Raw genomic sequence first — 15879 nt, forward strand, 5'->3', positions numbered from 1 at the left:
ATGTAGTAGCTTCCTTTTGAGCCAGAATGAACACCAATCCTCTATAAAGGAATTCATGATGGGAAACGCAAGCTCTGGAATACCGTGTCAACTGTATATGCAGGCGCAGTTGGAATGTTGTGACATAGTAATAGAAAGTTCACAATAGGAAAGCTAAAATCATCACTTTTATCCTAAAGTTTAGTTCCCAACCGACCCTCATAGTCAAACTCGAGTTGTAAGTCAAGATACGAATCAGACTTGACTGTATCTGCGATATCCTTTATTTCAGGTTCAATGGGATAGATGGGCTCAACGAAGGCAACACATTTTGAATCATTTTTAGTGAGATGACATTATAATTTTATGGGATCGGGAATTCTACCAGTCTGAATGAATGGAGACGCTAAATCCATTGCCTCGTGTACATAGATAGAGTGTTACTCTTTGCACACTAAAGAGCACTTACAACACCATACACACTGAACTCTTAGAGGGTTACGTAGGCGACCTGCATGTTGCAAGGCAAAATTTTGACCCCTATCTAAATCCGCTCATTTTCCATTGGTAGTCAAAATTCTCGTCTTCTGGTCGACCCACTTTGACGAACCTACAATGTAGAAGAAGTAGCACATGGAATAATTTGCATTAAGGCGTTCTGTTATAGTAAAACATAAGCTATCCTTGACCCAGAAGTAGAAAACACTCAAGCATACCGGTATGAAAGATAACACAGATAACGCGTTGATATTTTTACCTATCTGTGTGAAATTGGAATAAGTGATGTATACACGATATGGAGAAAACATTTCTCGTTGTAGGTTTAGCATGTGTAGATACGGTAACTGTTGTCTCTACTTATCCAGAGGAAGATATATTGACGAGGTAAGATATCACCAAGTAAAACTAATTCGAAATTTCAACAGTCCACGGCATGTATATATTCATATTTCCTCCATAGCATGTACAACAACCTGGTTTTCCTATACAGTTTTTACACTCTCTCTCTCTCTCTCTGTTTATTTGATTTAAAGGGATTCCAGCAGTTTTGCAGTTCCAGCCGATTTATATTTTTCATTTTTTCAGGGCACAAGAGTTTTACCGGCAAAGGGGAGGCAACGCTGCATATACAAGCTGCATTCTCTCTTTACTCGGGGCTAAAGCAGAATTTTTGGGCACACTCGGTACTGACCAAGAAGCTGGGTAAGCAATAAAAAAATATGTGCTCGAGTGAAAAAAATTATGCAATGGGATTCGTTCGAAAACGATACTCGACGTATGTCGAAATAGTTTTTGCGACGTTATCGTTTTTGGAGCTTAAATTGCCATTAGAAAGCTGTAGTCAATTTAAAAAAAAGAAGGTAACAAGCGATACGGATATTATAAATAAGCATTATACCTAACAGGGATGTATAACAAAAGACTTAAAATGCGGTCACTTGTAATAAAATAACATATATTTTTACCGATGGGCGATAACAAGTGAAATTCGACTTAGCCTGAAATAAATTTAAAATCCAGAGCAGATTTTTGTTGAGAAATTCGAAACACACAACTCTCAACTTAAATTCGTTAATGACACAATAAATTTGATTTAACAGGAAGGGGAAAAACCTATTTTGGTGTAGTAACTTTGGGTATAAAGACCAACTACATATCTTTATGAAGCATTAGTTTAACTGTTTTTATTTTATTTTCAAGGTTTCTCAAGGAAATATTTCATAGTTATAATGTTGACATCGTAAATTGTCCAAAACCACTTGATGAGATAGCCACTCCACGGTCTATAGTCATCAATAACAGAGAAAACGGAACAAGAACCATCTTACATTATGACAGGTTTGTCAAGTTTTGTTATGCTTTTCCTGCATATATATATATATATATATATAGCTAACGCAAATTTACAGATCTAACATTGTTGGGCTGTTATTTAGACTTTTGTATATATATATATATATAAAAGTCTAAATTGAAAACAACGTTCAAACCTATGATTGCGTTGGATAAAAACCGCAATTTTTATACGCGTGCATGCAAAACAAATTTCTTGGTAGAGGGGTCTAAATACAGCACAAACAACATTTTCCAAAAGACCAAAAAAGTGATAAGGTATATTTCAACAAAACGCATTTGACTAACAGGTCGAACAACAAATGTTCTTAAACCCTGCTGACTGCCATTGGCGATTGCCAAAAAACGTATCACCAGATGTAAAATATGGATCTTTATTATAAATTTAATACTAAACAGAAAACATTAAACTTGCGAAAAAGATGGTATACCGCAAACAAAAGGTGCAAAGGTTTTTGTACACCATATCCGGATTTCGACAATTAATGTCTCTTCAGTGACTTTAGGAATCGAAACGGTATTTGGAAGGCCATATAATTTATCTCAATTAAGGATAGACTATATATATATATATATATATATAAAACAAAATTGAGAATGGAAATGGGGAATGTGTCAAAGAGACAACAACTCGACCAAAGAGCATATATATATATAACATTATTATTATTGCTGTTGTTGCTAAAGACATGCACTGATGATTTAAAGTCTTACAGTTACGAAACATGGGTCATATTTTGACAGGAAATCCCATTTTGTTCTCAGAATAACAAAATGCATGTCATCATATCACATCATTTGCAAAACAATAAGGCATCATACTGTGTATTGTTCTCGAAAACAAGCACGGTAATCTTTGTCGTTTTAGGTACGGTAATCTTTGTTGTATTTAGGTACGGTAATCTTTGTCGTATTTATGTACGGAAATCTCTGTCGTATTTATGTTCTTTGCCAAAGTTCTAATATCGATCCACAACATACCTTAAAATCTCAAATATGACAAAGCAAAATGAATCTCCTTAAATGAGTCAACTATAGGTTACTTCAACAATGAACCAAACCCATACCGTAAAGTCAGCTTTAAAAGGCCCAAATATAGTGCAGTTTCCATAATTTGACATCTGTGCCATTTCATTTTGTAAATGATTCAAATACTTTTTTAAAAAGCTTTTGTTATTTAAAGGAATTTCAAAGAACTGACGTTTGAAGATTTTAGATGTATACAGCTGTCGAAATACAATTGGATTCACTTAGAAGTATGTAAATATTTTTTTAATAATTATTTGAATGATTTGTGTTAATGTTTTGGCTCAAACTGTTCCTACGTATTTCTATGATTCTTTGTTTATTTATTTGAATGTATCTTACATTCTACATATTTTTTATTACTGTACACACCCCTTTTTTTCGGCCGAGTACATCAGGGTTTCGTTGTCGTGTGCTCGTCTCGATTGCAGTAAACAGAAGTTTTGTTATCCTGGCGTTCAAACAGGGCTGAAGACCACAGGCACTTGTCTTCTGAAAAAAAACCTATATACTTTATATCACAGTATTTAGGTAATTTTTTTTGAGAGACAAGTGCCTGTGCTGAAGAAGAATATTTCATTCTCATCAATAACATGAGAAAAAACATAAAATAGGTATTTTATGTTTCTCTGCCATGTAAACAGAATTTAGATTTATCGGCTTGGGGTTTAAATAATGCACCCGCTTTGGGTAACATGTTTATATGTGCGGAATGCTATTTTCTCAACTGGTACCTTCATAGTGACGGTCTTTGACATATGTTTAGATTCATATCGGAGAAACATATCGTCCAATTGTTGAAAACCGTCTGCAATGGTGGATCCAAGATGGGGCGTAAATTAAGAACGTACCCAACCCCCTCTTTGATCAGAAAAAAAAATGATCTTTTGTCATAAAATCGTCTTTGCTACGCTCTCCGTTTTTTGGTTTTTTTTTTTACTATTACAGACAATAACCCATCTTTTCCTTAAACCCTGGATCCGCCCAGGGTTCACTCATCTTGGTTTGTTCAGAGACATATATAATAAGTATTAGATTTCTCTGGTTATCTAGTTGTTTGTATATATACGTCAATTGAATGGAGCTTCTGTTCTGCACATTTTACCAAAACTTTAAGACTGATTTCTTTAAACATGCAAAGGATTTTTTACCAAGAGCGATTGGAAAAAATATTATTATATACTTTTATTTGGTGTAACGGACGGAAACAGGAATAATGAATTTTACTTATGCTGTTAGTGATTATATTTGTTAACATTTTCAAAATATTGTTAAAATAAAATTAAGAAGCCAATGAGACAATTTCTCACCAGATACCAGATGACGTAGATGTAAGGAACTATAGGTCACCGGACGGCATTCAACAAAGAAAATAAAACCATACCATGTAGTAAGCTATAAAAGGCCTGTCATGACAAACAATTCAAATGAAAAAAGCAAAGGCCTGATTTATGTACGAAAAACGAATATGATAAATATGATACCGTATAGCGGGTTATTTTCGCGGGGTGTAAATTTTCGCTTATTTTCGCGGATAGAACAAAATCGCCAAAATAAATTCCGCCAATTTAAAAGTGCACGTGCAAAGATATTGATAAAAGTTTTGAATCCGCCAAAATAATAACCGCCAAAATATTTCGTATACCTTATTCAATGAAAATCGCGAAATTTTACACCCGCGAAAATAAGCCGCTATACGGTAAATATGATAAATATAATAAATATGATAAATATGATAGACAGCCACTGAATTACAGGCTCCTGACTTTTGTTCACAGGGAAGGTCTAACTACAAAGAACTACAATTGATGATGGAATGGATAGATAACTATAACAACACAGTGGAAGCGGACAAGCGAATCCCAGTGTCCCTGGAAATTGAGCTCCCAGACTGCACAGGACTAGGTTTAGTCTTATTCTTAAACAAATACCTTAAAGCTGCCAGACTGTACAGGACTAGGTTTAGCCTATTTTTTAAACAAATATCTTTGCCGACTAGAATATTTAATGAAATTAGAATACAGACATCTTGGTAGGAATACTAGAATAGTTCACGAGTGGTCGACTTTGATCCTCTGATTCAGTCGAATTTAGTTGTAAACGTAAATAACTGTCTAATACAATATCAATAATTGTTTGCCATGATCTCGTCAAAACGATTTATTGCGCGGTTGTAATGGTTAAAATCAGAATTTTCCGGAGACTTTTGCCTAACTTTGATATTTTGCATCAGATAACATTCACCACTTTAAAAGCTATTGACCGTGTTCTTGGATGACATCTTTTTTTATTCGACTAGAAGGTTAAAGGAGATGAGGCAAACAAGTGTTTCTTTCAAATTTAGCTATCTGTATTTCCAAAACCTATAGTTTCTTAAAGGACCGGGTGGTGTTGTCTGTAATTTGAAAAAAAAACATGTAATTGCTTACATCCACTTCATTTTAACTCTGGTGGAAAGTTGTCTCACTGGCAACCATACAACATTTTTTTATTTTTATATGTATGATTATAAACACCTGTCATACAAATGGGAGGTTTAGCTAGGTATAAAACCAGGTTTATCCAACCATTTTCTTCGGGAAATGCCTGCACCAAGTCAGAATATGGCAGTTGTTTTTCACTTGTTCCGTTGATTGATAGTAGCGTTTGATTTTGTCAGTTTTTATGGACTTCCCCATTTGAATTTGCCTTGGAGTTCGGTATTTTTGTTATGCTTTTTAACAGACTTCTAACAAGAAAGACATTTGTATTATTGACCTTGTGAAATACATGTAGATCAAATTGGGATGTAATATGGTATTTTATACAGTCTGTTAAATATTGAGAAAGAGGACAAACTTGTTTCAAAGTCAGAAAATATGATGTAATGTAAAGATTGTATTTTTTCAGATAGTTTGTTAAATAAAGTGGATACAGTTTTTGTTAGTAAGGAATATGCCATAGATAGAGGATGCAGCAATAAAGAGGAAGCTGTTCAGAAAATAGTCAGCAAATGCAGAGAAGGGTATATGCTCCTTATATTATTCATTGTACATGTACTTTAATACTTTTATTTTTGTATAGTATACCTCAAGTGCGGTTGCATTCAAGGTCTCTCTAAACAAATAATCATTGTTTAGTCAAATATCATTCCTCTTTTAATGATATCAACACACAAGTGACACAACCTGGGTTGTTCTTTATATTTTCTGTTAAATCAGTATGGTATGGTATGAATCAGTTGTTTTTGTCTGTTTTGTGTGTGTGTCCTTTTTAGAGGATTTGTAGTAGTAGCAGTATCAAGATTCAGTGTTTTTAATGATGTTTGAAACTTCTATTATACATTCTTATTAATAGAAAAATACTGCTGTATTAACTAAAGAAAATACTTGCAGCGCCAACATGGTCTGTGCATGGGGTGAAGACGGAGCAGCTGCTGTGTCACCTGACCGGAAACTAATTTCTGTTCCATGTTTCCCGCCAACAGAGGTAGTAGACACTCTAGGAGCAGGCGATACTTTTAATGCAGCAGTAATCTGGTATTTATCCAGAGGAAAGACTTTAGAAGAAGCTGTAACATACGGGTGTAAAGTAGCTGGAGCTAAATGTGGAATGCAAGGGGTTGATGGATTAACAATATTCAGAGAGCATTGAAACAACTGTAAATAATTATTTATATGAGTGGTCATGACATCATGACTGCACCTATGTAAAATTGAGATGGTGATATATCCGATTGACTTTTGGTGGTTATTTACTCTCAGTTGACTGTAACTGGTATTCTTTTGATTTTCTTTCATGGATCATCGATCCTTGCATTGCTACACACACATGCATAAATTTACAAGGAGTGCTTTTAATGAGCCGCAACTCTATTAAAATGATATGAAGTTATTTGTATGTCTTTTGTTTATTACAATATGTACCTCATAACATCTCATAATGTTGTATGAACAATATTTGTTTTGTAGTTTTTGCTTCGCATCACGGTGTGTAACTTTGAGTTTTAGTTTCAGTCATTACACACGCCATTTGACTGACGATTTCGGCCATGTTGACTTCTTTGTAGATCTTGTCTTGCTTATCATTTTTGTCGAGCCTGCGACTTTTGTCGCAAAAGCGAGACATAGCGATCCTACATTCCGTCGTCGTCGTCGGCGGCGGCGGCGTCCACAAATATTCACTCTGTGGTTAAAGTTTTTCAAATTTTAATAACTTTCTTAAACTATCCTGGATTTCTACCAAACTTGGACAGAAGCTTGTTTATGATCATAAGATAGTATCCAGAAGTAAATTTTGTAAAAAAAAATCATGTTTATCCGTGTTTTACTCATAAATGGACTTAGTTTTTCTGCCAGTTAACATTACATTCACTCTGTGGTTAAAGTTTTTCAAATTTTAATAACTTTCTTAAACTATCCTGGATTTGTACCATACTTGGACAGAAGCTTGTTTATGATTATAAGATAGTATTCAAAAGTAAATTTTGTTAAACAAAAATCCTGTTTATCCGTATTTTACCTATAAATGGACTTAGTTTTTCTGTCAGGTAACATTACATTCACTCTGTGGTTAAAGTTTTTTTCAAATTTTAATAACTTTCTTAAACTATCCTGGATTTGTACCATACTTGGACAGAAGCTTGTTTATGATTATAAGATAGTATTCAAAAGTAAATTTTGTTAAACAAAAATCCTGTTTATCCGTATTTTACTTATAAATGGACTTAGTTTTTCTGCCAGTTAACATTACATTCACTCTGTGGTTAAAGTTTTTCAAATTTTAATAACTTTCTTAAACTATCCTGGATTTGTACCATACTTGGACAGAAGCTTGTTTATGATTATAAGATAGTATTCAAAAGTAAATTTTGTTAAACAAAAATCCTGTTTATCCGTATTTTACCTATAAATGGACTTAGTTTTTCTGTCAGGTAACATTACATTCACTCTGTGGTTAAAGTTTTTTCAAATTTTAATAACTTTCTTAAACTATCCTGGATTTGTACCATACTTGGACAGAAGCTTGTTTATGATTATAAGATAGTATTCAAAAGTAAATTTTGTTAAACAAAAATCCTGTTTATCCGTATTTTACTTATAAATGGACTTAGTTTTTCTGTCAGGTAACATTACATTCACTCTGTGGTTAAAGTTTTTTCAAATTTTAATAACTTTCTTAAACTATCCTGGATTTGTACCATACTTGGACAGAAGCTTGTTTATGATCATGAGATAGTATTCAAAAGTAAATTTTGTTAAACAAAAATCCTGTTTATCCGTATTTTACTTATAAATGGACTTAGTTTTTCTGCCAGGTAACATTACATTCACTCTGTGGTTAAAGTTTTTTTCAAATTTTAATAACTTTCTTAAACTATCCTGGATTTGTACCATGCTTGGACAGGAGCTTGCTTATGATCATAAGATAGTATTCAAAAGTAAATTTTGTTAAAAAAAATCCTGTTTATCCGTATTTTACTTATAAATGGACTTAGTTTTTCTGCCAGTTAACATTACATTCACTCTGTGGTTAAAGTTTTCAAAATTTTAATAACTTTCTTAAACTATCCTGGATTTGTACCAAACTTGGACAGAATAAAATTGAGAATGGAAATGGGGAATGTGTCAAAGAGACAACAGCCCGACCATAGAGCAGACAACAGCCGAAGGCCACCAATGGGTCTTCAATGCAGCGAGAAACTCCCGCACCCGAAGACGTCCCTCAACTGGCCCCTAAACAAATATGTATACTAGTTCAGTGATAATGGACGTCATACTAAACTCCAAATTATACACAGGAAACTAAAATTAAAAATGATACAAGACTAACAAAGGCCAGAGGCTCCCGACATGGGACAGGCGCAAAAATGCGGCGGGGTTAAACATGTTTTTTGAGATCTCAACCCTCCCCCTATACCTCTAGCCAAAGTAGAAAAAACAAACGCACAACAGTACGTACAGTGAAACTAGAAGCTTGTTTATGATCAAAAGCTAGTATCTAGAATGAAATATTGTAAAAAAAAATCCTGTTTTTCCGTATATTACTTATAAATGGACTTAGTTTTTCTTCCAGTTAACATTACATACAGTCTGCAGTTAAAGTTTTTAAAACATTAATTAGATTCATAAACCATCCTGGATTCCATCTTCGCTAGCCAAGGGTTACGATCCACTCCCTTCCTCTCCAGAGATAAGGGAAGTGGATCGTAACCCTTGGCTAGCGAAGATGCCTGGATTCTTACCAAACTTGAACAGAAGCTTCTTACATTCAAAAGATAGTATCTAGAGGAAAATTTTTAATAATTATTTCCCCATTTTTGTTGAGCCTGCGACTAACAGCAAGAGTAGGCGAGACACTGGGTTCTGCGGAACCCTTACGAATTTTTGCTATTCAAAGTTTGTATCTATCTACTATAGTTTTATAAAATAAGCTAAACCCAAAATATTGGTAAAAATCTTCATTTCAGGACAATAACTGCAATAAGGTTTGGAAAGATTTTGGCCATGTTGACTGATTTATTCTTGTATTGCTGATCAGTTTAGATGTTTACAGTTCCTTTCTATATAGATCTATTATACTTGTCATTTATAAAAGGCAAAAATGAAAAAATGAAAAATTCGTCATTTAAGGACAATTGCTTCTATAAGAAGTCGTCTGACAGATTTGATGTAAATGGACAGTAGGTAGATCTCAAAATTCTTGAATATTTTTGATCGTCAGATTTTCTCTTTTTATAGCGGTTTTCAAGATAATAGACAAAACTTGTATTTTACCTCATGTTCTATTTTAAGTCATGCCGGCAATGTTTGTTGACAGGTGGGGTCACCAGACACATTTTTTTTTTCAATTTGATACCTTAATGATGATTGTGGTCAAGTTTGGTTAAATTTGGCTCAGTAGTTTCAGAGGAGAAGATTTTTGTAAAAGTTAACGGACGACGGACGCAAAGTGGCGAGAAAAGCGTACTTGACACAATCTCTAATACATCTTTATGGATAAAGTTACAAAAGGCTAATATCTCCGGGAAAATTTTTAAGGTAATATATAACATGTATAGTGATGATAAATCGTCAATTAGAAATGGGAACGAAGTTTCAGTCGTTTTTAACTGTAATATTGGAGTGAGACAGGAAGAAAATGTATCCCCCTTTTTATTTTCTGTGTATCTCAACGATCTTGAATTTTTCTTTGTTGAAAAATGATGTTCAGATCCTGCAGGTTAAGGAAAATATTTGCAGCAATTATTTGCATATCTATATTAAAGTATTCGTTCTTTTATTATGCCGATGACATTATAATTATATCTGAAATTGTTGAATCGATGCAGCAAGCCTTACATGTTTTTGAAAGATAATGTTTCCGATGGAAGTTAAACGTTTATTTATCAAAGACAAAGGTTGTTGTGTTCTGCAAACGGAAATCAAGAACATTACCAAAGTTTCAACTATTTAACCAGCCTATTGAAATTTAAGATTCTTATTCATATCTAGGACTAACTTTTAATAACAATGGTTCATTTGCTACAGCAAAATCAAAGAGCTGAAAGCTCTGAGGAAAAATGACGCCACTGCCTCTAATATTGTGATATTTTTTATGCAAGTCTTGATTTTCACATACCGTAATTAGTTTAACATTCCAACATGTCTCATAAGCATATAGTTGATATTCGTATATGTGAAGATGACAACTGGCTGTTTTTTTAGTACAAATGTATAGGTCAAGACTACCTGAATGATCTACAGTATCCAATGACTACTGGCTGTTTTTTTCTATAAATAAATAGGTCAAGACTACCACAATGATCTACAATATCCAATGACTACTGGCTGTTCTTTTGTACTAATAAATAGGTCAAGACTATTTGAATGATCTACAATATCCAATGACTACTGGCTGTTCTTTTGTACATATAAATGAAGACTACCTGAATGATCTAAAGTATTCTAAGTAATGTGATTTTTGTCTTGCAATTACATTTTTCTAAATCAAGAATAAAGACTACTAGTATCCTTTTCAAACCAAATGATTATGAAGAGCCTGTTGTTATCAAGCTCTTATACCCCACATACTCATTAAATAAGTTACTAGTGACCTAGTTATTTCTGTTACTTGAAGCAAATTATATTTCTGTAGATTTAGACAATAGTATAATATTGTTTTACTAGTTTTATTTCACCTTGAATTGAAGATTAGACAAATAGGGATACTCCTTTGATTTTTTATTTCATGTCAGTCAGGTCGCTTTATATGAAACTTGAAACCACTTCTCTGCCATATTGTTATTTCATAACAACTCTGCCCTTGACCATGTTGACCCATGTAATTGATATTCATTCTTTAACCATATATCATAGTCAGATAGTTTTTGATTTTGCACTCCCACACCACCTTTCAGGTCAAATGTCTGTCTCCATTTAAGTTAATGACATTGAACAATCATGGTATTAAACACAATTCCAATAGTGATAATGCTGTTCTAGTAGGTCACCATATATTCAACTCGGGTAGCATTCCAGTTATTGAAATTTGTGTCAGATTAGAACAATGATCTAGACCTTTAGGAATGGATCTTACAATTTAATATGGAGCCATAGTATGGGACCCCTACACGGTAACAAAAAAAAAAAAAAAAGCTTGAAAAGATACAACGTCAAGCGGCAAAATCTATCACCAGAAATTACAAGTCAAGAGAGGATGGACGGGATACGTCTCTAAAATGCTTGCCTAACTGGAACTACAACAAGATCTCCAGACAAGACGAACAAGGAGTTGAAGCCAGAAGTTAATATTTATGTAAAAAGTAGTTGAGGGGCTGATTCCCGCTATTGAACCATACTGTCATTCTATAATATTATTGCGTAAGTATTTCTGTATTGTCCTTGTTATTGGTCCATGTCTTGGTGTATTGGTCTGAGGCGAAGCCGAAGGCCAATACTGCTGGCCGAGGACCAACAATAAGGCCAATACAGAAATACATGTAATAGTATCTTTATTTATTAACTACAGTGTTACAATATTTTTTTATTTCATTTCACAAGAGATAAACATTTTTACCTTGAAGTGGAACTATCCAAATCTCAGTTTCTTTTTATAAGATGCAATATCTAATGATTTGGTGCCGTTTCCATGCATCTTCAGCCTTTTCTCATCTGATGAATTTTTCTACCCTTTCCAGTCACTATAAAGTGTTACAACTTTAATTTAGACACAACACATAAATAGTAATTGGAAAGGTACTGCCATTGCATGTGTAATGCAAATATATTTAAAAAAAAAATAATGTAAGAGTTGAAATTGATACAACTATCCATAAGCCAATTGACCAAAGAACGAAGATTTGCGCAATTACAGAATGCATATGCCTGGTTCGGGTTTAAAAATAAAAGACCGTTTACAAAACATGAGAAGCGAAAGTGAACAGTAAAAATCGACATGATGAAATTATGAGGTCGTCAAGAAATGAACTTTGTGATAATTTACTCGTTCCCTAAACCTGAAATAATTCCATCGTCTACTTTCAAAATGCTTTTCAAATGAATGGGACCGTCTTTAACCTAAAATATATGCCATACTGAACGTTTCAGCTTGTTTAAATTATGGTGAGTAAATAAAAACTGCGTCGTACAAACAACTGTTTACTTTCAGTTTGAGTTTATCGTGACTTACGATCTAAAAACTAGAGACGTTCCGAAATCCTGTTTTGGCCGGATCAGAACTCGGCCAATACGGAAAAAAAATCTGTATTGGCCGAGTTGACATCTTATATTGCATATGCAGTTTTCATCATTTTAAGTACAATAACAGTGTAGTTAATTAATAATGATACAGTTACAGACTCTGCTGCTATAACTTTGTGAACAAAGATTCATACGCACCGCGTGGGTATAACCGTATTACTAATTTCCGATTATTAAAATCTTCGTAAATCTTGATAAAGACCAGTTTCTATCCAATGGATATCAAAATGATTCTGATTATTACTTTTTTAATGATTGTAAAGTTGAAATGGCATGAAAGGCTGACATTATTTAGGAGAACTATTTTGTCTAGCGATTGCTGATCATTGGAGGGTAAAAAGTCCAACACCATAACAAAACGGATCTATTTATCATGTATACATACCGATTGTTTACGATTGTAAGACATGTGCATAAAAGTGAAAGCTCGAATAAATATGAAAAATATAACAAAGGGATAGCTCCAAATACCATTTAATAACAAAAAAACATATGGACAGGTCAAGATATCTTTTTGGTAAATAAAATAACGTATGTAAACTGGTTCCCGTCCGACTACAACACTTTAACAAAGACTTTGTTCGAGTGTAGCGTAATACAAGCAGATTCCAGTTAGTATGTAAAATAGTAAATATGAAACCGAGTGCGGTAGGCGGAGGCATAATCAACTTCCGTTAGTTCTGGTCAATGGTATCGGAAACATGCCGCTGATAGCGTCATTTTCCAAAAACGTTTAAGTGAACAAGCACAGAAAGCACTATTTAGCCTTTGCAAGATACGTAATCTATCAATACCTGTCGACTTGCAATTACAACTGTTTGATACACTTATACTACCCATTCTGACATATGGGTGTGAAATATAGGAATTCGGAAACAATTACATGCTGGAATAAAAATGCTGCGAAGGGCGCAGCTTGATACGACCGCAGAGGTCGAACCCTGAATAGTTTGGGCAAATATTGACACTACGTTTCAAGCTTGATACAGCTCTAAATTTGGATTGTGATTAAATATTTGACACATCATAGGTTTCTTGCACAGAATAAATGTGGTCATAGAACTGAAAAAATTGAAACTGGACTTTTACCTTTTATGGTCCAATATCCAAAATCTGAATACACGATTAGAGATAGATTCAGCATAACACAGAACCCCAAGAAATAAAAAAAAAAGTTTAATTTTGGACCCTTTGGACCTCAATGTGGACCAATTTGATAACAGGGCCCTGAAAATCACAAATCTAAAAACAAGGTTAGATTTAGCATATCAAAGAACCCCATATATTAATTTTTTGGACCCCGATTCGGACAGATTCAGCATATCCAAGTACACCAAGAATTTAATTAATTTATTTTATAATGGACAATATGAGCTAAGTTTTTAAAGGGTTCGCTTCATAAAAAAAATATATATATATTTATATAGCACTCTGAAAAGAAATTTATACAGAATAACTAACGAACCTAGAGTAACGAACCTATCACTAAATTCTTAAAAAAAATTTACAAAAAAAATGAAGAAAACAATTTCCAAAATACGATTCCCCATTAATACAGTCCTACAGGTTTCCCCAAGAAATGATACCAAAACGATGATGGATTTAAAATCAGCTTTTCAGCCACATCACTTAGAAAACACCAAATTTTCAAATAAATTTGTCTCTCATATTATAAGTGTACCACATGTTTTCTTTTCTTGATAATAGGTGGTAATTGCTGCATGAATGAATTAATAGTAAATACACAACACTTATCCATATTCATAAATGTGAATTAATTACAAGTGTAAATATGTAATACAAATTGTGTGCAGCTTTTAAAGGAAGTAAAAAAAATCTATTTTTTTTTAAGTAATAATTATAATTATACATGTAATAATAATCCTTTATTTAAAGAGGTTACACAGTTAGCTGTAAAACTAATTTTCCACGAGGCCCTCATGAAATACATTGAAATATAACAAACAAAGAATTACAAAATAATCAAACAAATACACACATTAGCTTGTGTAAAGGAATTAATTAATCACAAACTTTCCTTTATTCATTTTAATATTCAAATTCCATGATCAGTTATAACATAGATATAATAGCCTATTATATCTATGGTTATAATAAAATGCTTTGCTGAGTGCAGCTGGATACGACCGCAGAGGTCCAACCCTGAACAGTTGGGGCAAAAATGGACACAATATTCGCGCTTGATACAGGTCTGAATTTGGATTGTAATTAAATATTTGACACATAATAGGTTTATGACACAGAATAACTGTAGTCAAAGAACTTAGAATTGGTTATATGATTTTAATTTTTATTCAATTTTTTGCTTTTGTGCAATACACTATGCTGTTGCGAATTGACCCCCCCCCCCCCCCCCCCCAAAAAAAAAATATACCCCCCTTTTTTTATTTTTGTGCAATACACTATGCTGTTGCATATTACCCTCCCCCCCCAAAAAAAAAAAATTTTTTTTTACCCCCCCCCCCCCTTTTTTTGCAAAAAAAAATAATATTTTTAATTTCTGAAATCTGAAAGGAGAAAAGATTTCCCCCCCCCACACAATTTCTTTTTTACCCCGCCCCCTTTTTTTTCACACACCCCCCTTTTTCCAAAAAAAAAAATCTTTCTCTCAAGATATGATCATAATCTCAATTCAAATTTCCAATGGAGTTTGCAACCATAATTACCAATTTAAATACATCATAAAAGTCTTAAAATAGAAAATGACATACATAATCATGGCTAAAATTAAAATTCCTTTAATAGTAACTTCTAAAAATAAATTGACAGCTAATCACCTCAAGACAATACATTTCTTTATACATAATTTAAAAGAAGTGTAAGGGAGGTAAATCCAAACATACACAACATTGTCCTTTAAATGTGTTTGGATTACCTCCCTTACACTGCTTTTGAATTGTCCATTAACCAGGAAACCCTTGTTTTCCCCTTTTTTTGCCCCTAATTCCTAAACGGTTTGAGCCATAATCCTCCAAAACCAATCCTAACCATCCCTTTGTGGTATGGAAACTTGTGGTATAATTTCAGAGAGATCCATACACTTTTCCACAAGTTATTGTCTGAAAACTAGAAAAATGCTTATTTGGACCCCTTTTTGGCCCCTAATTCCTAAACTGTTGAGACTTTAACCCCCAAAATCAATCCCAACCTTCCTTTTTGTGATAATAAACCTTTTGTTTAAATTTCATAGATTTCTATTAACATTTACTAAAGTTATTGTCCGGAAACCAAATGGCTTCGGACGACGACGACGACGTGATACCAATATACGACCGCAAAA

At 33.5% G+C, this 15879-nt stretch overlaps 1 protein-coding gene across 1 annotated transcript; it reads left to right on the forward strand.

The window, feature by feature from the left end:
• Positions 1 to 295: 295 nt before the first annotated feature.
• LOC127719892 (ketohexokinase-like) lies at positions 296 to 6732 on the forward strand. The gene is made up of 7 exons (XM_052226248.1): positions 296 to 864; positions 1066 to 1182; positions 1681 to 1818; positions 3017 to 3089; positions 4638 to 4764; positions 5749 to 5863; positions 6234 to 6732. Exons 1-7 carry the CDS (start codon positions 776 to 778, stop codon positions 6490 to 6492), a joined length of 918 nt encoding a protein of 305 aa, XP_052082208.1. The 5' UTR covers positions 296 to 775; the 3' UTR covers positions 6493 to 6732.
• The last annotated feature ends 9147 nt before the right edge of the window (positions 6733 to 15879 follow it).

The sequence above is a fragment of the Mytilus californianus genome, unplaced genomic scaffold, assembly GCF_021869535.1.
Source record: "Mytilus californianus isolate M0D057914Y unplaced genomic scaffold, xbMytCali1.0.p SCAF_11, whole genome shotgun sequence".
NCBI lineage: Eukaryota > Metazoa > Mollusca > Bivalvia > Mytilida > Mytilidae > Mytilus > Mytilus californianus.

What these genes read in the sequence shown, in the direction of transcription:
- LOC127719892 (XM_052226248.1), top strand. Translation starts at nt 776, where the DNA reads ATGGAGAAAACATTTCTCGTTGTAGGTTTAGCATGTGTAGATACGGTA. An exon ending in ACCATCTTACATTATGACAG is followed by an intron (nt 1,819 to 3,016) that starts GTTTGTCAAGTT and finishes TGTTATTTAAAG; the next exon opens with GAATTTCAAAGAACTGACGT. An exon ending in ACAATTGGATTCACTTAGAA is followed by an intron (nt 3,090 to 4,637) that starts GTATGTAAATAT and finishes TTTTGTTCACAG; the next exon opens with GGAAGGTCTAACTACAAAGA.